The following is a 25,040-nucleotide window of genomic DNA, read 5'->3' on the forward strand; positions in this document are numbered from 1 at the left end:
TATGCAGATTTAAACTAATTTCATACCCTAAGACTTTATGCTTTAATGTGAATGTGTGTGAATCTTCATGTGTGACTTTTTTTTCTGAGCTTCTAATACCCCTGGGCAGTTCAGTTCATGCACCACATAAAGGCATCTCACTGAGCAATCCCTGGAGGAAGGGGCCTTTTATAGCTTGTCTATCAAAAGGAGTATTTTTGCCGTTCTCACTAAACAACCTCATTGTTCCAAGGAACTCAGAAGCTAATGAATATCCAACAGAACTCATTTTCCATAGTAGTTATTGGGAATTTTTCTAGCTGGGTACACTAGAACAGAACATCCAATCAGCTCTTATTGTGAGAAATACCCCTAGGAGACATTTCCTCAAGTTCAAACCATTGTATCTCTTCTTAGGTTGGAATAAAGCCTCGTTCAGCAAAGTTCCTCAGATTGAGTCACTCTGTCTTCAGACACTGGGACCTTTGCTGACCTGAGTTTATGTGCAGACCACATGGTGGCATTGAACTTGTAATGTGTCAGCCTCCCCTTGCCTCTTCCTCCTCTCTGTTCAGAGTGGTGTTTCCTCATCGGAAGCTGGACATGAAAGAAAATGAGGTCATCTTTAAGAAGTATGTTATGAGCATGGAGAGGTTTTTCTTTGGGCCACTGCTTTGTGGAAAATCAAGAGACAAGTAAGTGTTCTGCTAGTTAAAAGCACACTTAAGATTCCTGAGTTGGGCCCAGGAGTCTTCCAAGTAGAGTTTTTATAGAGACGTAGCTTTCATGGCCACTGCCTCAGCCCCCAACCTACAGACTGGAGAATGGGTCCTGGAGTCCCAAGTTAAACCCCAGATGAATCAGATGCCACCTTTCCAGATGGAAAATCTGGGAAAGCACTAGGTTTCAGTAGAGTACAGTAAAGAGTTCTTTTAGAAATACATCAAGTCTGAAGTGCTTGAAAATTATCTCTAGAAGCCACATAAAACAGAGGATAGGCCACCCAGGAGAGATCTGTCAAAACATCAAAAGTCACAGATAAAGAGATGGCCTAAAAACAATGCACACATTTCTTTTTAGAGAAGGACCAAGAGTGGACTCTTGAAGAACTCCACTGAGTCACCTGTGGTATTCTCAGAGGCAAGTCTGCACAGCTATAGGTCCCGTTCTCAGCCACTGTGCCACTGCCTCGGTGTGGCCCCTTTGAATCGCCACTTATGTCGTCCTCACAACCACATCCCCATTCCCATTCATTTCCAGGTACAAATCATCCTTGTTCCCAGGCAACATGGAGACCCTGACAATCCTGAACAATTCCCCCATGCCGGTGGAGGTATACTTCTGTTTCCAGAATGATGTCAAAGCAAGCACCTATTTTCTGGAGCCTGTCAACATGAGTCTGAAGCCAAATGAGAGGCAGGTAAAAGAGCCTGGAACAGGTCTACCAGGACAAGAGTACTTGGGAAATCAGAGGCCTTGGCGTGGTCAGGAAACTGCACTTCCCTTTGATTTTTCCCTGCAGATACTAACTATCTGGGCCTACCCTACTGGAATCGGAGTCTTTGAGGACAACATTGTCTGCTGCATCAAGGAGAACCCAGAGCCAGCTATCTTCAGACTGAGCTGCCAGGGAATTCGCCCAGAATTAGAGCTGGAACCCAGGCAACTGCATTTTGATCGGCTCTTGCTGCACAGGTCAGAGTTCTAAATGATGTTAGGACCGGAATGAAATTTAAAGGACATTTAGTTCTAGGTAGCCTCTCATCCTAATTTGCTTTTGACTTTTCTAAGTTTAGTACTGGAATTTCTGTATCCTAGGAAACATCTTGTTTGCATACAAAACCAGATAGTTAATGACCCCATTATGGTCACCAGTTGTTATGTTGGGTTCAGGGCATGGATTTCAGTAGAATCCCCATGAAATGAAGTAAACCCCCCTAAGGTCAACTGTCAAACAATGTGTGTATTTTTAATTTTCTCAGGACTAGCTTTCTTCACACTCTCAAAGTTGTCTAGTCCCTAAAAGCATAAGAATCTCTGCTCTAGAAATTAGATCACAGAGAATGCTAGACCTATCTGGAAATTATATATTCATTCATGATGCTGCTGGAGAATAAGCTCGTCATGATAGGTGTCCCGCACTCCTCAGTCTTCACTACCGGGCCCCTTCCCTGATAAACACTGACCAGAGAACTGAATGATAACCAAAGTAACCAGAAAGCTTTGTCTGACTCCACTTCCAGAGAAGTCTGTACCACAGGCAGCCGTGACTGTCAGGCAGGTGGACTAAGATGTGGCCACGTCTTACCACTTTATCTGTGAATCTGAAGCCAGGAATTCACCTCTCTCAGCTTCAGTTTCTTCATAGACCATGAGGGGTGAATGATACCAATTATACCTATGTCATTTGTAAAAGTAAAACACATTCTACTAATATAGCATATTACTGTCAGGTAATTGACACTATCCCATTGTCTCCTTCTTTAGAAACGTGGTGATTAGATCATGTTCACACATCAAATGACAAACCTCATGATGGCAGTCCTGAGTCAGTGGGTTACAGTTTTCCGCCAGACACCTCTCCAGCCTAGTTCCCTGTCCCAGCTGAAACTTCACTGTTGGTGATTCTAGGCTTTCACATTGAAAAGCTTTTTTTTGTACTAAGGATCAAACTCGCAACCTCTCACTTGCCAAGCAGGTGCTCATGCCACTGAGCTAAATCCCCTGAAAAGCTGCTTTTTAGGCTTGTTGCTGGTGATATAGCTCAGCAACGCAGCACCTGCCTGGCAAGCGCAAGGTCATGAGTTTGATTCCTAGTAACAAAAAGGCATGTTGCCCTTCTTTTGTTTAAGATAGTAAAATCCAACAAAACAAGACAGAACCACGCCCATAAGAACAATGCAGTGAAATTGGTACAGAACTTCAGAGCAGGATACCAGGGAAACAATAATAGGTACCATAGTATGTCTTGTTATCTTCACAATAGTTGTCCATTCCATCAGGTATAGCAAAATCAAACCAAAACAGAACACTATAAAACCAATAAAAATAGAATATTGAATAAAACAAAACGATTAATCAGAACAAAGCAAAACAGTGAAAACAATATTGGACTGCAAAGACAAGACAGAAGGAAATCCCCATATTTGCTATATTGCATACGATCATCCTCACAAGAAATGCTCAGACCTCTGGCTCCAGGTCAGCATAATCAACCCAACAATACAAGCATCTGGTTGTTTTATGTACATTATTTGCTATCAACTCAGGCTGTCCCCAGAACCATCTGGTTGCTAAGGGGGAGGAGGGAGGGAGAGGACAGTGTTTGATCCTCAGCCCGCATGCCAGTAGGCTCACAGGAGGTGCTGGCTTTTCTCTCCCTGGAGCGTGCGCAGTTTGCACAGCTTACCAGGAAGGCTGGCTGGTTGATTTCGCAGTTGGTCCTCCAACCCCCAGCAATGTGGAGTCTCAGGAGATGCTGACTTTTTTCTTCCTGGCATAGACCCGGCTTGCCCAAAAAGGCATGTTGCCCTTTTAAAGCACAAATGAGCAAGATAGGACACTTGCTTCACAATGGGAGTGAGGAAGGGGATTTTTCTGCATGAAATCAAAGATATTTGGCTTAGCTTCAACCCTGTTCTGTGGGTATTAACCGCACACCTGTCACAGTGTAGAGGGAGCCATCTCAGCCTCTGAGGAGCCTCCAGTCTGAGAAGGAAAACAAGCAGGTAAACAACTAAGAACAACTAATTGCATAATCCAAAGCCATTTATTTTACGTAAACTGTTGTCAAATGATGAATACAAAATGACCCAAAGATGACCATGATTTTGGAATTAACTGACACCATGACATTAAATCACCTATTATAACTACATTCAAATTCATAATGAAACATTAGGACAAGATAAATGTGAGTTAATAGATTGAAAAGCCAGTAAAAGAAATGGAAACTGTTTTTTAAAAGCACTAAGTAAATATTTTAGAAGGGAAACATATGATACTTGAGCTGAAAATTTTACAGAATGAACTATCAGCAGTTTGGAGACAGAAAAAGAAAGAATCAATGAATTTGAAGATAAATTTAATGTAATTATTCAGTTTAAGAATAGAGAGAAAATTCACGCATGGTGGCACATGCCTCTAATCTCAACACTTGGGAGGCTGAGGCAGGAGGATCCCTAAGGGTTCAGTGTCAGCCAGGGCTACAAAATGAGTTCAAGGCCAGCCTGAACTGCATTGTGAACCCCTGTCTCAAAAAGATTTTTAAAAAAGAAGAAGAAGAAAAAGAGAAAAAATGAGCAGGACTCCAGTAAATGATGTCGCCACATCAAGCAATATAATGATGTGTATTGAAATCCAACAAGAAAAAGAGAGCAACTGGTCCCAAAAAGTGGATAAAATGTTCCCGTATTTGATGGTAAAGCATCAACTCGCCATTCTAAGACGCTTAAACTGCCTTAAGCTGGATAAATGGAGTTATAGCTGTCTTGCCACTAAACCTGTGACTTCGAAGCCGTCAGTTAACCTCTGTAAAGTTCAGTTTTTTAATGGGCCACCTATATCCATCTATGATAGATGCATGATAGATTAATAACCAAGAAAGAAAGTCAAGCCAAAATACATAACACCTACTTACAACCCGAGATAAAGAGAAGAATCTTGAAAGCAGCCAAGGGAAAATGAGATATATTTTGACTGACTTCTCATGGGTTGCAAAGGAGGCAGAGATAGTACAATGTGCTAAAAGAAACTATTATCAAGCCAAAATTCTATAGCAACAAAAATATCCTTCCTTACTGGAGAGAGAATACTGGATAAATAAAACTAGGGTCATTTACTGCCAGCATTTCTACATTATAAGAAATTTTAAGGGAAGTGCTTTAAGCTGAAGGAAAATGACATCAGATAAAAACTTAGAGGTGTAGGAAATAATGAAAAGTATTAAAAATTTTAGATGTGTGGCCAAATATAAAATACTTCACTTTATTTTATTTAATTAAAAGACTATTGTTATAAACAAACACATTGATACCATATTATGGGATTATCAAGGTGTATAGATGAGTGTGTATATAGATAGGTGAGCACTGACAGTACCACAGAAATGAATAGTGGACAATAAAAGAAGTGACTATTATCGGAGGCATATTGCATTTTACATTAAGTGATACAATATTAATTCTAGGTAAACTAGGAAACTAAGGAGATACTGTGGTGCTCTGGTGCATGAACTTGATTCATTCCATGATTCTGGAAAAGATGGCCATGTTTGTGTTCATGTTGGAAAGATGGCCGAGGTCATGTTCATCATCCAATTCAGAGTTTGCAAATAAAACAAAATTTTTGTCACATGCTTCTGTCTGTGAACCAAATCATCTGCAAACAAAAGCATCCATGAATTCATGTACCACTGTAGACACATAGAAATAACTAAATAGCTAACCAGATAGATGATAGACAATAGATACATAGATAGATAGATAGATAGATAGATAGATAGATAGATAGATAGACAGGTAGATAGACAGACAGTAATCCCTAGCTCAACTGGTTAAAAAAAAAATGCTAGCACAGATGACCGAACTGCTAAATCAAACCCACAGAAATAAATGATTCTACCTCGGATGAAGCTTTACTAACAGTTTCAATGATACAAAAATTAAAGGCACAGAGAAAGAAATATGTCTGGGACCAACATTATGACCACTCAGGTCCTTCTTTGCCACATCAGCATGTGTTTTCTGGCCCAGATTAGTAAATAGCTCAACCACTGAGTAAGGATTTTAGGTAACTTTACTCAGCAGGTAAAATTGAATACGAATTATATAGAGTTCACTCCCCCTCAAAAAATATATACATCAGGAAAAGAAAAACTTGCATAAATATTTTAATACTTAATTGAGACTTTATGAGATTAATACAAGTTATATCTGATGTCTACAATTACAAGAAATGCTCAAAGTATACCAGGTGGTCGCCTCACTCATATGAAATTTTCTAGAAAGTTCATTTCTATAAATCCAGGGTTGAGTTTATATACATGATAAATCCTAAATCAGGAACATCTGCTGACATTCCACACAAATCTATCCACCATCAGATCCACCTAACTTCACATTTACAAGGAAATTAGACCCAATCACCTGCCTTCTTCATTTTTAAGGCTCATCTATCTCCATATAATCAGGAAGGTATGTATCACAAACCAGAGTCTTGAAACCATTCCACCTAAGCATTACAACTAAAAAGTCTTTAAAGCAAAATAATATATTAAAATTATTTTTATTAAACCACACAGATACATAAAAATGGAAGAAAGAAATGAGAATAGAAGGAACAGATGAAAAAGCAAGACAGAATACACTTCAAGACATTAACAAATATTATTAAAGATTACAAATGAACACATTTCACAGTGATAAAGACGTTAATACAAAGGAAAGATTCAAAACACATGCAACAAGAGCCAATAGAACCATGGGGATAAATAGATAAATCCGAGGTGATAGTCGGGAATATTAATACCCTTTTCTGAAAAATTGATAGAACAGCTTGTTGAAAAACTCATTATGGAGCCAATTTGCCCTCCCTGTGAGTCAGTGGAAGCTATGCTGGGCCTGGGAGGAGTCACAAGAAATCGATGCACCGTTTCAGTGAACTGGTGCAAGCCACATGAGGTCCAGGAGGGGAAACAAGCCAGTTTACTGCTCCTATGAGCCAGAGTTGATGGGAACTAAGGTACAAAAACAACTGAATGCTTGTATTGTTTGATCGACTTTGCAAACCTGAGGCCAGTAGTCTGAGTTCCATTAAGAGGATAACAATATGCAATATAGCAAATAGGGGAAATTTTCTTCTGCCTTGTTTGTGAAATTCAATATTGTTCACACTGTTTTGTTTTATTGTTTTATTATTTTGTTTTGCTTAATGTTCTGTTTTGATTGATTTCATTCTGTTCTGTTTTGTTTGGCTTTATTATGTCTGATGGTATAGGAAGCAATTTTGAAGATAACAAAAGGGATAATGGTAGCCATTGTTGATTTCCTATTATCCTGTTTTGATATCCTGTATCACTTGCATTGTTTTTTTATTGGCTTTATTCTGTTTTATTTTGTTTGGTTTTATTCTCTGTAAAGTAAAATTTTAAAAAATAAAAAATAATTAATTTTAAAAACTCATTGTGGAAAAGATCAAAAATACTGTTACTTTGACCTAATTAAAATTTAAATATGCCCATCAACTATAAATAAATATTTATTTCAAGTATATTTATGGCTTATATTAAGCCATAATATATATCTCATTAAATTTTAACTAATTAAAATCTTACAAAGTGTAGAAAGGAGAAAGATTGCAAGTTCAAGCCCAGCCTGGTCAACTCGCAAAGACCTTATCTCAAAATACAATTTTTTAAAAAGATCTCAGTATTGTATCTTAGAGGGGAGTCTCTGGGTTCAGTCCTCAGTACTGAAGGTGACAGAAGTATATTTTCTGACCACAATGTAATTAAATCATACCCAGGTCTCAATGTTGAAGAATGAAGCTAGGAGGTCCTAGAAATAATGATAGACCAGTAACAACAAGCACATCTTGACATCTGGATCTTGGTTTGTAAATATCATTCTCCACGCAAGGACCAGGCTCCATGGTGAAGAACCGTGGGAGGGTGGGGCAGAGAAGGTGCAGAAGTGTCAGATGAGCTGGAAATCTTTCATTGCACCATAAAGTTAGAAATGTGCTTAGAGGACGGGGACCATGGAGCCAACACAAAGGGGCTTCCATCAGCTAAATCTGGGGGAGTTTGAACATCAAAGTAAATAATGCTAGTAATGGACTATAACCTATTGAATAAGGTACAAATCATGAATCTGTTTACTTAAATAAGTAAATGAATAAGTAAATACATGAGACAGAATGGAATGCTCTTCTTGACTATAGATTACCAACTAATAACTTTGGACAGATTAATGGAGTTAAGTCATGATCGATAGATGCTAATATTAGCAAATAAAAATTTGATCAGGGATAGGATATTTACATAGTCTCAATGTATCTCTCCCACAAAATACATATTAATTATCAAGGAAAAAATAGTAAATCCACAGTGGAGAAATCAGGTGGGCATTACCTTAAACAACCTAACATCACTAATTGCAGGCAAACTGACATCATGGGACTCTTGTTATGATGCACTGAGACCACACCAGCAACTGCAGTACCCACCAAAAATGCTTGTACTAGATATAAGCATGAAGGCATGTCACACAAACCCAAATTAAGATACAGTCTGGCTTCCTTTCAGCCAGGAAAGTCATCTTCCAGTAATTTGCCAAAATGACAGAGAAAGAGGAGAATGTATATATTTTCTAAACCTTTTGGAAAACATGAGGTTGGTCCTTTGGCCACATAAATGCAAATCTATCAAAAGGGTGATATTTTAGACTTGGAGGCAATGGGTGCCAATCAAAAAGGAAAGCTACACAGAGGTTACCATGGCAAAGTGGGACAGTCTGCAGTGTTACCCAGCATGCTGTTACCACTGTTGTAAGCAAGCGAGTGGAAGGCTAGATTCTTGCCAAGAGAATTAATGAGCATATTGAGCTTATTAAGCATTCTAACAGCCAAGATAGCTCCCTGAAACACACAAGGGGAAAATGATCAGAAAAGAAAGGTTCAAGTGAAGAGCCAGCATACTCTGCTCAGAGAAGCACTTTGTGCGAACCAGTGGGAAGAAGCCAGAGCTGCCGGACTGTTCACTCCCAAGTCACGGCATAAATTGGGAATGAGACTCTGCCATCCAGCACCTAACTAGTGGCTAAAGTGTTCTAGGCTCTGGGTTCGACATCCAGTTACTGCTTAAAAATGTAGAAAGGTTCTGAATTATTAGGGTGGTTTTCTTAATGAAGCAGGAGTATGGTTCCCTCACTCTCAGGGCAGTAAATACTTAGAGAAAAAAAAAATGAAAATTAACTGACCTGTGCCCTTCAAAATACCGAAGTCAAAATACACAAAGAAAGGCAGAAGAAATTTTCCCAAGGACTGTAAGTAGATATAACAGTTAAATTCAATCTGTAGTCCTACATTGAATCCTTGACTAGGAAAAAATAAGTAGTCATAAAAAAGTCATTGGGATAAAGATAAAATCTGAGTGAAGTAGTAGTCTTATATCAAAGTTAAATCCCCTTGACTTAATAAGCGTTCTTGTACTAAGGAAATACGCACTGAAATGTTTAAAGATAAAAGAACATGATTGTCTCTAATATAATTTCAAATGGTTCTGAAAAAAATAACAGATATGAGAGGAAATGTGTGTCTGTGAACACAAAGCAAAGAGGGTGAGACAAAAACACAATCTGGATAAAGAGGTAAGAGCAGTTCTTACAACTTTTCTGTAAGTTTTAAACTGTGTCATGTAATCTGGAATAATTTGGACTAAGTTGTACATAAAAAAATTAGATCATGCAAATTAGCCCAGCCCCACAAGCTAAGAGACCTAAATAAAACACACAGAAGAGAAAGGTTGAGGAGCTTTTAACCCACACACCCACACACACAAGAGAAACCATGACTTTGAAAACAGGCTTGACACTCACAGAACTTCTTTTGATTTCTCCAGAAGAGAATCCCGAGCAGTTGTCCTCCGCAATGTCACGCCCCTGCCCGTGGCCTGGAGGGTCACCAGTCTGGAGCACCTGGGCGAAGACTTCACGTTGTCCGTGACGCAGGGACTCATCCCCGCCGCGGCAGAGTACAGCCTGCACGTGCACTTCCAGCCCTCCAAACCTGCCAACATCAAGAAGCCCTTTCGGCTGGAGGTGAGGCACCACACATCTGCAGACTCGGTCTTGAAACCTATGTACACTGGGTTCACACACAGAGACACAGACACGGCCAGTGTCGCTGTCACGTGCTCCCATAAGATCCCCTTTTGATGTCCCCAGCCTGTAATATCTTGCTCTGTACACACCTGCAATGTCCAGCTGCTGTGTCACTGTAACCAGGTAAACAGTAGATTCCTGACCACACTGCAGTCCTGCTCACCCGTCAGATTCCTATTTCAATAAATATCACCCTCCCATTGCTTCCAACAGACACCAGAGAATCATCCTCCATCTCCTTCCGCTCCTGACAGAGACTCTTTCAGCCTCGTCCTGAATAAGTCCTGCCAGTTCTGTCTCCATTCTGTCTACTACTTTTTCTGCACTGCTGCCACCACCCTCTGCTAGGCCACTTTTTCCCTCTCTCACCTGGACTTCTGCAGAAGTTTTTTAACTGGCTTCCCTTGCTACATCCCCACGAGTGTCCAGAAAGATCTTTGCAATGGTAACTCAGGCCACTCTCCTTTCTTAAAGTACTTACTGGTTTCCCACAGGAGTAAAAATAATGCCAGAGGTGCTCACCTGCTTCGGAGGCTCTTTCTGACTTTGTGCCTGCATCCCATTTCCCCCTCACCCTTACTGACTGCCCCCACCATGCTTTCTGAGCTCTTTTCTGCCTCGGGCCCCTGACATTTCTGCACCCCTGCTGGGAGTCTGTCCCTGCACTCAGTGGGGAGTTAGCACCGCTTTAAGATGGACAGAACATCAACTGGGCTTCCCTAAGCATCCTGCTCAGGGAGTCACTGGTGTGTGCAGTCACTGACGGTCTCCGTCCTTCAGAGCACCAGCCTTTCTGACATTACTCTGCCTCTTTCTTTCCTTTCTAATAGGAACTCTTTCACGGCAGTATCTCTGCTGGTTTATTCACTGTCTCTGTTTGGGTCCTAGGCTGGTGTAATGAATAACCACAAACAGCTCAAAACAACAGTCCTCAGGCTTTCACAGTTCCGAAGACCGAAAGTTAGAGATCAAAGTTGTGGCGGGGTCTACTCCCTCTAAAGGCTTTAAGGAAGAACCTTTCCTTGACCCTTCCAGCTTCTGGTGGCTCATGAGTCCTTTGCCTTCTGGTTGCATCACTCAACCAGATGCAAAACTTTTAGGGAGAAGTGCAAAAACTGCCACCCAAAACCCACTTATTTATCGAAAAGTGCCAACACTGAATGTGCCAAACCTGAATGCTGAGGTTTTCATTTAGAAAAAACAATTCACACATTAACACCTTTTGTCTTAAAAGAAAGACAAATAACACACATTCCGTAGATTCACCACCACTGCTCTAGATGTTGCCTCCACAGGCCTTCTCCTGTCTGTCTTCTTCTAAATCTCTCATGAGGATGCAGCAGAACCTCTGTAACTGTGGGTTCTGCATCCAGCAATCTCAACCAGCCATAGGTTGAAAATATTTCAAGGAAAATTGTGTTTGTTGTGGACAAACGTAGACCTTTTGTTCTTGTCTTATTCTATAAGCAATGCAGTGTAACAACCATCGCTGTTGCATTCACATTGTATTAGTGTTACCAGTAAGCTAGAGATCATTTGAAGAAGGATGGTGTGGATTGTACGCAATGCTACCCCTGTTTTATATGAGGAGCTGGAGCATCCACAGACTTTGTCATCCATGAGGGTCCTGGTCATTTAATTTTAAGCCCACCAATTGATTTAGGATGACTCATCTTGTCACCTTTGATTTAATTACATCTACAAAGACGTTTTTCCCTGAATAGGGTTATGATCAAGGTTCCAGGACAAGAAGTAGTCATGCCTTTGGAGAATTATAATCTCACCAGCCCCACACCATCCCATCACCAGAGTCCAGCACAAGCCTGGAAGTAGTAGTAGCTCAAGTAGAAGCTGATGAATGAATGAATGAACAAATGGATGTCATTAACTTTTTTAAATCTTTTTATTTTAAGAGAATAAAACCAAACAGAATACAGCAAATGGAAACAAAACAGTGAAAGCAATACAGGACTTCAAAACAAGAATAGGAAATAACAAGGGCTCCCATAATGCCCCTTGTTATCTTCAAAATATCTGCCCATACCATCAGACATAATAAAATAAAATAAAATAGAACAGAATAAAATCAATCAAAACAAAGCAGTGAAAGTGATACAGGACTCCAAAACACATCAATGGCTATAATACAATATCTTATTATCTGTGAAATAGCTGCCCATGCCATCAGATATAATAAAATCAAACTTAAAAAAAACAGAATAAGATCAATCAAAACAAAACAATGAAAATGATACAGAATTTTTAAACAAAATAATAGGAAATTAACCATGGTACCACCTTCCCTTTTTAGATGTTTCCTCCTCTTTTACTTTCACAATATCTATTGTACATTCTGGATTCCACCAACTCCTTCAGTTTTTTATACTAGGGAGACACCATGATATTCACCCATGTGAGTCCAAACTAATTCACCCAAGAGCATGATCACAAATTACATCCATTCACCAACAAGTGACCTCGTGATTATCCTTCTTTATAGCAGAGTAGTGTTCCATTATTTTTATTTTTTTAACTTTTTTTTTTTATCAGTACCAGGGATCGAACTCACAACTGCCTGCTTGCAAGGCAGGTGCTTATGCCGCTGAGCTAAATCCCCAACCCCGTTCCATTATTTTTAAAAATGCCATATCTTCCTTATCTGTTCTGTGGTTGAAGGGCAAGCTACCCCTGACTTTTTCTGATTCCCTGTCACATGGAGCATTGCTTTCTCTCCTCTGACTTTCAATCTATGAAATTTTTTTCAAGTTAAAGTGTTTCTTGTATACTGCATATTGATGGATCTTGTTTCTTGATCCACTCTGCCTGTGGTTATTTTCATTGGTGAATTGAAGCCATCTACATTAATGGTTATGTCCAGTGTGTTATGGTTATGTCCAGTGTGTGTTCATCCCTGTTATGCCTTTTTCCTGCCATTGGCTCCTACTTTTCCCCTCCATTCAATTGTCTGCCCCCACTCAGCAGTCCCACTCTGCTGCTGTTCCTAGGACCAGGGTCATTTTTATCTCCCTCTAAACTATCCTTCATACTCGTTGTAGTGTTGAATTGGTGACCGTGAATTCCTTCAGTTGTTCTTTGTCATGGAAGCATCTTGTTTCTTCATTAATTTTGGAAGATAGTTTTGCAGGGTTCATCAGTCTGGGTTGGAAGTTGTTTTCTTTCAGAACTTGAAATACTTCACTCCAGCCTCTTCTTGACTTGGTGGTTTGTGTTAAGTCTGTCATGATTCTGATGGGTCATGATTCTGATGGGTTTATAGGTGATTTGTTTCTTTTCTCTATTTTGTTCTTGTGTTGAATTTCTGGAATCTTGATTATTATATGTCTGAGTGTAGATTTATTTTGCTTATGTCCAGTTGGAGTTCTGTATGCCTCACTTATCTGTATGTCAGATCCTTTTCCCATGCTTAGGAAGACTATTTACTTCTGTAAATGGTCTCTTTATGTCATTTGTATTGATGCCTGCTTTTTTGCTTACAACTATCACTCTTTTTTTATTTAAGGAGAAAAAGAAAAAAACAGAAAAAGGGTACGAGTAATACAAAATTTAAAAGATAAACAGTAAGAAATCACTAGTTAATAGATTACATGTTCTCATCTTAGATATAGTTGTTCAAGTTACAAAATTGAAGCATATAAAGTGGACTTTAAAACAGTAAGAGTGCAAACAGTTTTGTCAGTGATCCAAAAAAACTCATTAATATGGTTTTCTATCTTACACACTTCAATATACATGCAGTTATAACCTTTAGAGCACTTTCTTTTCTTCTCTTTTGTACAATGACAATTACACATTTTGGGTTTTATTACTCCCACAGTTCTTATTACTTTTTTTGAAAAAAGTAAAACCAAATGTGACATATCAGAACAGAGTCAGTCAAATCAAAAGGATGGACATAATAGATAATGTAAAAACAAAATACAAGGTTATCAACAATGGTTACCATACTGCCTCTTGCTATTTTAGAAGAATTGCCAGTTATAATAAAATTGAACAAAACAGTAAAAAATAAAACCAAAGCATTGGAGACATTACAGGACTTTAAAAGAAGATAATAGTCAACCGGAATGGGCGTCATAATGATTCTTATTGTCTCCACAGTTTTGCCTATACTTTTGAACTTGGTACTATCAAGCAAAGCAGAATAGAGGAAAATCAGTCAAAACAAGATGGTGAGGGTTATACAGGGTTTCAAATCAAGTTAATAGGAAATCAAAGTAGGTTACTATAATGTATCCTGCTATTTTTTATTTTTCTCTTAATTAAAAAGATAAAAAGAAAAAAGTAAATAATTTTTTAAAAAGGGATTGAGATAAAAGAGGGCATAACAACAGAACAGCGCAGGTCAAAACATAACCATTTAAGCAAAATAGTGTTTCACCACAAGATAATCCCGACATAAAAGTAGCTACCATATTGTCTCTTTCCTTGAAATCTTTGAGTATAACTTTGTATACTATAGCATCAAATATATCAAAACAATGTAAAACCACTCAGGCAAATGACAGTATTACAGGGTATTTAGAATCAACACAGAAAATGAACAATAGTTTCTGTATAATCTCCTTGTCTATAAAAGTTTTTACTTATATTCTCATATATAATAAAATCCAATAAGATACAACCTTTTAAGACCGATGGAGACAGAAGAATACATGTTTGATGGGACTTCAAAACAAGATGATACTAAATCAGCACTAGCTATTATGATGTCTTGTTTGCTCCAAAATAGCTGTTCCTACCATCCGATCTTCTCTGCCTCATTTCTGTTGAGCTCTTTTTCTGTCATTTGTTGTCAGTTTGTCTTCTTCATTTTGCTTTCTGCTCCATTCATTGTGGCTTCTCTGCCACTATTTCTGGAATCTTAGTATTTTCCTTTTTTAGAATATCCTGCAGTATTCTCTGTAGAGTTGAATTGGTGGTTGCAAATCCCCATAGTTCCTTTTTATCCTGGAAGCACCTTGTTTTTCCATCAATTTCTAGGGACAGTTGTGCAGGATATATCAGGATATTATCTTTCAAAGCTTGAATTACTTCCCCCCACGCTCTTCATGATTTGATGGTTTGTGCCGAGAAGTCTGCTGTAATTCTGATGGGTGTTCCCTTGTAAGTGATCTGTTTCTTGTCTCTGACGGTTTTTAATATTCTGTTCTTATATTGGATTTCTGGAATTTTGATTATTATGTGTCTGGGTGTAGCTCTGTTTGGGTTGTAGGTTGCTGGGGTTCTGTATGCCTCATACATCTGAGTATCTTTACCATTTGCTAAATTAGGGAAATTCTCTTGGATTATTTCTGTGAATAGCTTTTGTAGTCCATTTGTTTGTGTCCCTACTGCTTCTTTTATGTTCTTAATTCTTAAGTTATAGATCCTCTTATCATCTTCTAGCCTTTGAATTGTTGCTGTTTGGTTTTTTAGTTTTTCATTGCATGCTCCCATATTACAAATCTGCCCTCCAGTTCAGATAATCTATCCTTAGTTTCTTTCAAGCTGTTATGCCAGTTTTCAATAGAGTTTTTAGTTTCCTGGTAATCTCTTTGAACCTGCTTCACGTATTCTATGTTTTCTCTATTTTCTCATCAAACAATTCTCCCCTTTTTTTCTGTTCTTCCATTCTACCATCTGTTTTTTCTTGGGTGGTGCTTAGCATTTCTCTAACTATTCTACTTATATCTTGCTTCAGGTCGTTAATAACTTCATTCCTGAACTCGTCTATGAGGCTCTGGACATAGCACTTTATGTCTATTGGTGCCGTGTCTGATACTGCATGTTTCTCAGGATTGGAGGCCGAGGACCCTTTCTTGTTGCTCCCTCTTCCCATATTTTTTGTTCCTTTTATACAAGCATATATAGGAGGCCCAGTTTCTTTCTTTGTTGGTTGCAGTTTGCTTGAATTGCGCCAGCTAGGTGTTCCCTCTCACTGCAGTGTACTAGGGAGACACAGACCTGGGCAGCCTATGCTGGGCCCGCCCCTCCAGGTCAACCTACCGAAGGCTTCACTGCTAGGGTGCACCTCCAGGCACTGGGACCTGGTTTGGGCTAGCCTACTGGGTCTTAGTCAGCAGCGTCACGCAGGCCAGGCACTCCCCACCAATCCCACTTGAGAAGGGAATATGTGACTGAAGTCACTGCAGCATCCTGTCCCAGCCAGCCCGCCCAGTCCCAGTATGTCCTTTGCTGAAGCCTCCTACTCTATGGAAGGGTCCCCGATCCACTCACTCACCACAGGTCGATGCAGGGCTCCTGGCCAGTCCCACTCTCAACTCCATTCACTGCTTCCCACTCTCAGAGCTTTCACATCTCTCTTCTTGCCGTGCCGATTGGGATGCAGCAGTGGCTGCAGGAAATTCAAATCACAGCCTCCAGTGGCACGGAGTCCAGCTTCTGCGCTGAGACCTTATCTGTTTGGGATTGCTTTTCCAGTTGGTTTCTCTTAGTTTAGTTCGTTCCTGGGTCAGCAAAGTATATCTTCCTCTTGCTTAGGATTTCTCACTTGGCACCATTCCTGGATTTTAAGTGTGGTTTCTCAGAGAACCTCCAAAGCTGCTGCTATCTATCCACCATGTTCTCCCGGAAGTCACAACTATCACTCTTAAATATTTTTTCTTTGAATCATCTTGCAGCTGTTGAATTGTTATTTCCTGTTTCCTTATTATTTTTAAGAAATCTGTCCTTTCATGATCACTAGTTGCCATCCTGTCTTCAAGATCTGAAAGTCTATCTTCAGTTTCTTTCAAGTGATTCTGCCAGCTTTCAATGGAGTTTTTAATTTCCTGGATATCTCTTAGAGCCTGTTTCATGCATTCCAATTTTTCTCTCTATTGTTCACTCAAGGTTTCCCTCATTCTCCTATAATCCTTTTTTTAAATTTATGTCTTCTCTAGATATGCTCAGCAACCCTTTTATTATGTTTGTCATTTCTTCTTTTACCCAAGATATTATTTCTGATCTGATTTCTTTCCAGCCTCATGAAATAGTTTCTTTACATAAGTTTACATGATCCCAGAAACTTCAGGTGTGTGACTTTTACTTTCTTTCATGTCCATGTCTCCCCAGACTTGTTCTGTTTGGGCTGGAGGCCAGAGATTTCTTTTTGCTCCTCTATCTTGACATTTTCCTGGGTTCCTCTGGACAAGCAAGTTGTAGGGCCCCAGGAGCTTCCTACATTTACTACCTATTCATAGTGTAGGGGGATGGGTCCAACACATGGGTTTCTCGTAACCCAGAGGTTAGGCTAACTGCTTCTCCTCACCTATGCTGGCTACCAATAGGAGAGTCCCAGTGGTGACTTGCATGTGCACAGGGTCCTGTCCTTGGCTTTTAATGCTTGAGTTGATTCTGTAGTATTTAAAGCATCATCCAAGCTTCTCTCTGAATATCTCCAGAAATAGAAAACCTACAGCCACTTCATAGCAACCTGATCTTCATTTATATAAGTCTGTAAATTCTTCCTTAAGCTAATATCCAATCTGCACATATAACTTGCATGTGTAAATCCAATTGGGGGCCAGTAAACATATTTAATCTCTCTTACTTTACCCCTGTCTATGACAGCCCTTCAGATAACTGAATAACGTACACTGATAGATTCATTCAATCTACAAATATATGTGAAACCTAAAGACCGTGTTACATTTATAGATTGGTCTCTGTGAAGTCTTCATGGCTGGGGTAGGGTCTGGGATATACCAGCTTCATCCTTCAGATGCTGGATCATGGGTAATTGAGGGGTTCCCTTGGTCAGGAGGTACAGGAGGTAGCCAGTAAAGGGGGCCTTAGAGAAATCATCATAACAACAGTTATCAAATAGCAGAAGCATATCTATATTTTAACAACTTTCAGGATCACCCTTGTGTCCCAGCCAAACAGCAGGTTAATCAGGATTCACACAAGGCAGGATGAATCTCAGACATTTATGAACCCAAAGTGAATTACAGCTTCTCTTTCTCAGATTATCTCCTTCAGCGTCTACAGATACCTTGCTTTCTCATCCCTGTGGAAAGTACTCTAGTGAATTTATTTGTGCACTTCTTCAATTGTCCTTCCCATTGCCCTCAATTACCTTACCTCCCCTAATGGAGAAGCAAAGCAAACAAAATAATTCCCTGGGGGCTCGATGCCTTAAAGGTCCTATATTAATTCACTCAGGGTAAAGAGCAAAAGGGAAAAAATCAACCTCAAGTCAGCCCAGTTTGCTCTGTGGAACATAGCAAAGGTATGTTGAAAGAAGAGAGGAAAGCCTGGTGTGGAGGAATTTCATCCCTGAAATTCCAGCTCTCCTGGAGTTCAAGCCCAGCCTAGGCAATCTAACAACATGCTGCCTCAAAACAAAAAAATTAAAACAATCTGGGTATGCATACCAGTTGAAAAGGCCCTGGATTCACTCCTCAGTAGTAAAAAAGAAAAGGTAGAAATTCTGAATTAAAACTTGGGTCTGGTGAGAGCCTCAAGTTTCACATTCTTGGGTTCTTGACACCCAACTCATATGCAATGGCGAACTGATGATTTAGTGGTTCAACTGGAGGCTCCCACAGCCCAGCACCGCCTTTCTTGACAATCAGGCCCTTTATGACCTCCTGGTTCATCTCTGAAGTCCACAGTCAGATGCAGATGACAGTTCTCACCAGTCCAGGGGCTCCTCAGGACAGTAAGGGGGGATCCCAAGCAGTAAGAGGGGAATGCCCTCAACAAGGTCACTGAGCAACTAGAGTCCCTCTGTAGGTCTAATGACAACCACGTTCACAGAATCTTTGAAATTTCCCAAAGAGAAATATTAAACACTATTTTTATGAAAAATCTAGTACTTTTTCCACAGCCTGAGTCACAGAGAACAGAAATATTCAGGTTTCTAAAATGAGACAAGCAGGATGCCTTACATGCAAAAGGTCTCTCCTTCAAGTATCAGAAAACTGCTCTTCAAGTTTACTTGATTTAAGAGTTCCAAAAACACCTTCCTGTAGTGTCTTTTCAGCCCAGACTCCAGGAATGCAGGGACAATCTCATGAAACATTAAACTCAGTAAAAGGACAGGTGAAAATGTAGCTCTTCCCCATCCCTATCTGCCCCAGCATCCCCACAGAGCACCAGGAGGAGCACTGATTCTACCATAACGAGCTGAACACATCCCCAAAGTATCCCCTCCTGTTCCCCCACAGCGTGTCACAGATTTCAGGCTCTGAATATCTCATGGGTCTTGCTTTCACTGAACAATTGTCTTATCCTGACAGGTTTTAGATGCAGACAATCTCATTGGAGTTGTGCAGATTGAAACTATCCTGATCTTTGCAGAATCCTATGACATTGCCCTGGACATCACCTTCCCCAAAGGTCTGGATATCACCTTCTCCTTCTGGGAAAAGAATGTTTAGAAATTGTATCTTCTGTGTAGTATAGTTCTATATAAAGGAGGGTTAGCGTGTTAGAGTACTATGGTGGATGTTGGGGAGGTTAGTTTTGGTAAATAGTAATGCAACTTCAGAGCAAAGTCAGTAACACTACTGCTAATTCTAATCTCTTCAACTAGAGATAGCAAGGGGTGATCATAAATGCAAAATTTGCAGAACTCCTCATCTGAGTAGTTGATGGTGAACATGTCACTTCCTCTTGTATTATTTCTCTATCACTGCCTTATGGGATTGCCCCACATTTTCTGGTTGAAAGCAATGCAAGCCACTACTATTGAACCAACTCTTCTCACACTTGCAACTTCTGCTCTTCTTCTGCTTTTAAGAACCCTGTGATTATATTTGGCCACCAGCATCATCCATGTTAATCTCCATATTTTAAGTGCAGTTGATTAGCAAACTCAATTCCATCTGTCTTCATTTTCCATTGCCTCATGAAGGGGCCTATCCTCCAAGTCCCAGGGGTCAGGATGAGTTACCTTGAGGAAGAAGTATCATTCTGCCCATCGTGGTATTCTAGCACCTAAATTATAACTCTCTTTCAACCATGGGGAGCTACATATTAAATTAGATGTCATTAGTTTTGTAGGCAATGATCTTTATTGCAGTACTATTTATAATCATGAAAAGTTAGAGATAACCTAAATATCTATCAATAAAGCAACAATGTTATTGTAGGCGTAATACTGTCAATCATGGGGTGGCCACTAAGATCATATTTGGAAGGAGTTTTAATGACTTGGGGAAGCTGGACAAGGTGGCAAATGCCTGAAATTCCAGAACTCCAGAGGCTGAGGCAGGAGGATTGCTGTAAGTTTGAGGCCAGCCTGGGCTACAGAGTGAGCCCAAGACCAGCCTGAACTGAGTAGCAAGACCTTTACCTCAAAAAATAATAATAATCTGGGGAAATAGTTATGCCATTAAGTGCTAAATAAAATAACATAAATTTGCATGTATTATCACAACTCTGTAAATTGTATACTTTGTACAAAATCCTTTAATATGTGAAGCTTTAGCTGATGAAAAGACAGGGAGGAAGGCAGAGGGAGACTGAACGGAGGGCAGATCACGCCCATTCAGTTATAAGGTGCTCTTCCAGCCCCCAAGTTTTCCCTGTGAGCTTCAGCGGGAGGTTCCCCTGCTCCAGCTCCCACGCCCACTCACTCCCATCCCTGGCCCTGGCCCTGGGCTCTGCAGGAGCTGAAGGAGGCCTGGACTTCGGGATTGTGAAGGTCATGGAGGACCTGAAGCAGCCCCTTCAACTGAAGAACCGCGGGAAGTATGAAATCATGTTCAGGTAAGCTGAGCCGTCGGCGTGTGGCAGTCCACATCCTCTCGTGGCCATGAGCAGCCACAACAGTCTGGGGACTTTTTTTCTAATGAAGCAAGAAAATCTTAAGAACTGTTTCTGCTTTTGGCCTCCCTTGGTTTTCAATGAACAGAATCCCAACAGCTGGAAACAGAGGTTATCATACTGCTCTCAACTCTGCAGCTCAACCAGGGACCTACCTTGTCAGGCCTCTGAATGTACCTGAAGGCACATGGGTCTAGGATGGAAGGAGAGACTGGAGGGGACAAGGCCTGGCAGGTGCCCTGGCTTCAAGCTGTCCTGCCTTACTTCCAGCTCTGATCCATTCCACAAGAGAGATTTCTGCCTAAGATATGATGTGGAAAAATTATTTTTCAGTTCGTTTTGCTTGCTTCTCATTTTAAGAATCACTGGGTTATAGAACCCAAGTAGTGGCTTGATAGATTACAGCTGTGATTTGTGCTCATTCCCTGAGATTAAAAATAAAGCCCTAGGTAGAGAGCTTGCTCAGACAGAAAAGAGTGGCCAGAGTGGGGGAGAGGGAGGAAGTTATCAGGGAGATCACGGTCCTGCTTGGCAGACAAAGAAGAGGTCCTAGCATCCTCTATGACAATTTTCAAATGACAAAGGGACTTCCCTTTGCAGACTTGGTAGAAATTTGGGGCGTTCGTGATCATTTTATTTCAGCTAAAAGAACATTGAGAGTAGAAAAGTCCTACCTCCATACTATCACTCATTAGAAACAGTGACAACTGTAAATCAAATTAAATATAAATAAAGGTCAAGCAAACCAGAAGAAAGCCACTTTCACTTTGGAATTAGTACAGAACAGAGTCGTACCCATTTGTGAATTTTGTATCAGACGGGGACACAGGCTTTAGCTGTGCTTTTGCACATGGCCTGGGGCGGAGACTACCTTTGGTTGGAACAGGCAGTCACCAAAGACTCTGCAGGCAGGTAAGAAGCACAGGTACCACTCCTGCAGCAACTGAGCCGCCAGGTCTCCTGGAGCAGCAGTGACCATCAGACCCCCCACTGCAACTCCGGTGTCCCACTGCCATATAAATTGTCATGAGTCCACTCCTCTGGGTGGCTCTTCTCATCCCTGTTGAGTGTGTGTTCCACTTCCTGTGCCTTTGTGCCATGGCCTCTGCCCTGGCCTTCTTCCCTTAGGCTCCCTGGCTTCTGTGCCACTCTCTTCTCTCTCTGTGCCATGTTCCATCTCAGAGATAAAAAGAGAAACAGGAGAGTAAACTGGTTGATATGTCCCCAATATTAAGTGTCCCTGTTGAACAGAGCTCTCCCACAAAGGACAGAAGATAGATGTCTCTGTCTGCCTCAAACATCAAATCCTGGCCCGATCAGTCCTGTAGTTCACTGTACAAAGCACAGTGGACCTTGCCCAGCAGCGTAGTTAAGACCAAAGACACAGCAGGCCCTTACGGGTCTAGACTCTCCCCCTAGGGTCTTAGGTTTCTTTGATAGTAAATTAAGCTGGCCTTTTAATTTTTCTCTTGCAGCTTTCTTGTGGACTCTGTAGGGATTCTGACAAACAATGTCAGTTCTATGATCTCAGTCATACCCCAGAGGGGTTCACTGTCTGCAACAGACAAGCCCACAAATGTCCAGGTATTCTTTCGTGCAAGAAAGGAAGTGAAGATTGAGCAGCAGCCCATTCTGCGCTGCCAGGTGAGAGCTGACTGGGTGGCAGGACTGGGGGCCTCTTGCTGCAAAGAGGAGAGCGTGTCAGTTCATCCATGCTCCGGGGGTGTGGGGAGCGAGCCCTGAACAGCAACCAGATGGGACGTGCCGGAGTTTGTCCCCCGCTAGCAGGCCCTGCTAGGTCAGGGGGGAAGCGAGCAGTCAGAGTGAGAGGAAATGTACCCCGGCTCTTTGGGAAGCCACAGAGACGAGGAGGCTGTGTGATGGTGCCCACGAGAGAGGAACTGGAAACAGGAGACAGAGTGGACCCTGTGGACCTCTGGCTGCTCCATGGCAATGTAGCCAAGAGGTCACAGTGGATCTTTAAAAATCGGGACTTTTGTTTTAGAGATAAACTGCTTCTCCAGCTTCCTCATGCTGACAGCATAAACTGCTGCTCCTCAGCCTGGCTCCAAAGAGGATTCCAGCCCCCTGGGCCACATCTTCCTATACGTATTTCTTAACTTTCATTCTATTTGTTCTATTCTTTGTGTAAGTTGAAGTACCTCTGTGCATTAGAAGAGGCCAAATTCAGTGCCCTTCCAAATTGGGCAAATTTTGAATAAACTCATTTTTCCATTTTTATGGGCTTTCTTATACTCTACGTGGCACTCCAGGGCTCAAATTCAGCCCTGACCAAACTGGTAACAGTAGCATCTCTGTTAATATTTGCTTATATTATGGCTGATGCAATAACACAACATAGAGAAAATGACATAGAAACAATGAAATAAAGAAGCCAGCCTGACAGCAGTGATGAAAGTTGATCATGAAGAAGACAATCACTGTACCTTGACCGGTGGCTGACATCTTCCCAATCCTTCCGTTTCTAGATTATTGAACCTAATCTTGCAGAAGGGGGTGAGATCATTGCCAGCATCCCAATTAAGATATCTGTGACCGCAACGTATTCCAAATTCAACATCAGCCCCTCCTCCATCATCAACTTCGGGGCTTTGCTGAGCGGCACTCGCAAGAGCTCCACCATCAGCATAGAAAACCAAGGTGTCACGGACTTCAAGTACGCCCTCTACAGGCTGACGGGGGAGAGCCCCATTCATCAAAAGAAAGGGTAAGACATCCCTTAACTCACGCCATCCCTTGCTCACTTGTGCTTTGTGTCCTACAAAGAGATTCATGCATTGTACCCAAATCCACCCAGTCCTCTTTTGTGAGAGATGCCACTAAAGCTTAGAAATGGCTCATCCAGGATTATGGAGGAAATCACCAGAGACCTTGGTCATGGACTCACATCTTCCCACCCCAGATCTCATATATTTTCTAATTGCTATCAAGTACAGGATATGCTCCAAATGTAATGTCTTCCAAATGAGATTCTGTCGTGTTCCTGGTGCCTCTGATATGCTAAGAGGTTTACTAGTGAGTGTTTTGCTAACATTCTGTAGGATATCGAGAGACTACTATAGCAGTAAGCTAAATCCAAAGAAAGTAGAGTTGTTCTTCACAATGGGGAGTGGAAAGAGCACCCTCGAAATGTAGACAAGAGAATTAGGGTGATGTCTTCAGTCTACCAGGGCCTGTTGCTGTGTTGTCCTGATGAAGGCACTGTATCACAGCAGCTGCCCTAAGAGTTGTTCCAACAGCAAAACCGTGTTCTTCTAAAGGTGGTTTTCACTCAGTACCCCCCAAAACAATTCACCTCTGAGTTCTTTAGGCTTCCATTTGATTGTCTTAGTCTTTGAGAGCAAATAAAGAATGGATCGACCCATTGTCAAGGTATTTCTGACTCAGTTTTAACTTTGAGTTAAATCAGGCATAACTCAACCTTGTTCATAATTGTTTTATATTTTTAAGGCTATCCTTTTTCGCTATTAGTAAAATCTGGACATATTAAGAAATTTGAAGTTACAATGTCTAAGATTTCTTTCTTCCCAATTTAACTTTAAGCTAACATTTTATAATTCATTTTATAATTTAGTAATGTTTATAGTTATCCTTGTAACTTAACTCTATTTTGCTTACATTGTTTTTTTATTTTAGCTTATTTTAATTTTAGCTTACACAAATTTATCCAAAACACACAAAACGGGCTTGGATTTCAGATATTCTGGTAATTAAATCAATGAATGTTCAAGTATATAAAATTCTTGAAAATTTAAGATGCACCCCAAATATATTTGAATAGTTTTTAAAAAGTGGGTCTCTATACAAAACAATTATTGGGTAAACTGGTTTCAAGTGAAATGAAATGATCAACACCTATATTTGAATTATTATTTATACTAAGTATCATGACTGTAAATATGAAGAAAGGAGAGAAAATTTAATTTATTTACCATTTCATTTTTAAATGAAATCAGGTAAAACATTTGATATATCTAAATAATTTCCTATGCACTGCTTTCCAGAGAACTCAAGTAAGTATCTAAAAGTTACTTCCTTTTTGTCAATGAGCTTTTGATCAAACTTACAACCTTGCACTTGCCAGGCAGGCACTTACACCACGAAGCTAAACCCCCAGCCCAAGGCTTCTGTCATTATAATACCTCAGATAGGCACTTGATAAAAAAGGATCACTTTGGCTCACAATTTCGGATGTTCCCTTCTGTAAGCAGTTGCTTGTTGCTGTGGCCTGTGAAGAGGCAGCGCTTCGTGGCCAGTGCCCTTGGCGGAGCAAAACTGTTCCCCTCACAGCCAGGAAGTGAACGAGAAAAAAAGAAAAGCTGGGTGCAGTAATGTGCACCTGGGATGTGTGCCACACAGGAAGCTGAGGCAGGAGGATCATGA

At 40.7% G+C, this 25,040-nt stretch overlaps 1 protein-coding gene across 1 annotated transcript in view; it reads left to right on the forward strand.

Annotated features, from left to right (window-relative positions):
- Hydin (HYDIN axonemal central pair apparatus protein) overlaps window positions 1-25,040 on the forward strand; it is a 411,964-nt gene that overhangs the window by 320,648 nt on the left and 66,276 nt on the right. Inside the window, exons 50-57 of the mRNA XM_023565963.2 lie at window positions 555-674; window positions 1,240-1,399; window positions 1,502-1,674; window positions 9,599-9,797; window positions 19,106-19,205; window positions 20,480-20,579; window positions 22,112-22,280; window positions 23,126-23,364. Of these exons, the coding sequence (XP_023421731.2) occupies window positions 555-674; window positions 1,240-1,399; window positions 1,502-1,674; window positions 9,599-9,797; window positions 19,106-19,205; window positions 20,480-20,579; window positions 22,112-22,280; window positions 23,126-23,364 (1,260 nt within the window). The remainder of the gene's footprint in view (window positions 1-554; window positions 675-1,239; window positions 1,400-1,501; window positions 1,675-9,598; window positions 9,798-19,105; window positions 19,206-20,479; window positions 20,580-22,111; window positions 22,281-23,125; window positions 23,365-25,040) is intronic.

This window comes from Cavia porcellus, unplaced genomic scaffold (genome assembly GCF_034190915.1).
Source record: "Cavia porcellus strain 051 isolate PalLab524CR breed Dunkin Hartley unplaced genomic scaffold, mCavPor4.1 scaffold_4, whole genome shotgun sequence".
Taxonomy (NCBI): Eukaryota; Metazoa; Chordata; class Mammalia; order Rodentia; family Caviidae; genus Cavia; species Cavia porcellus.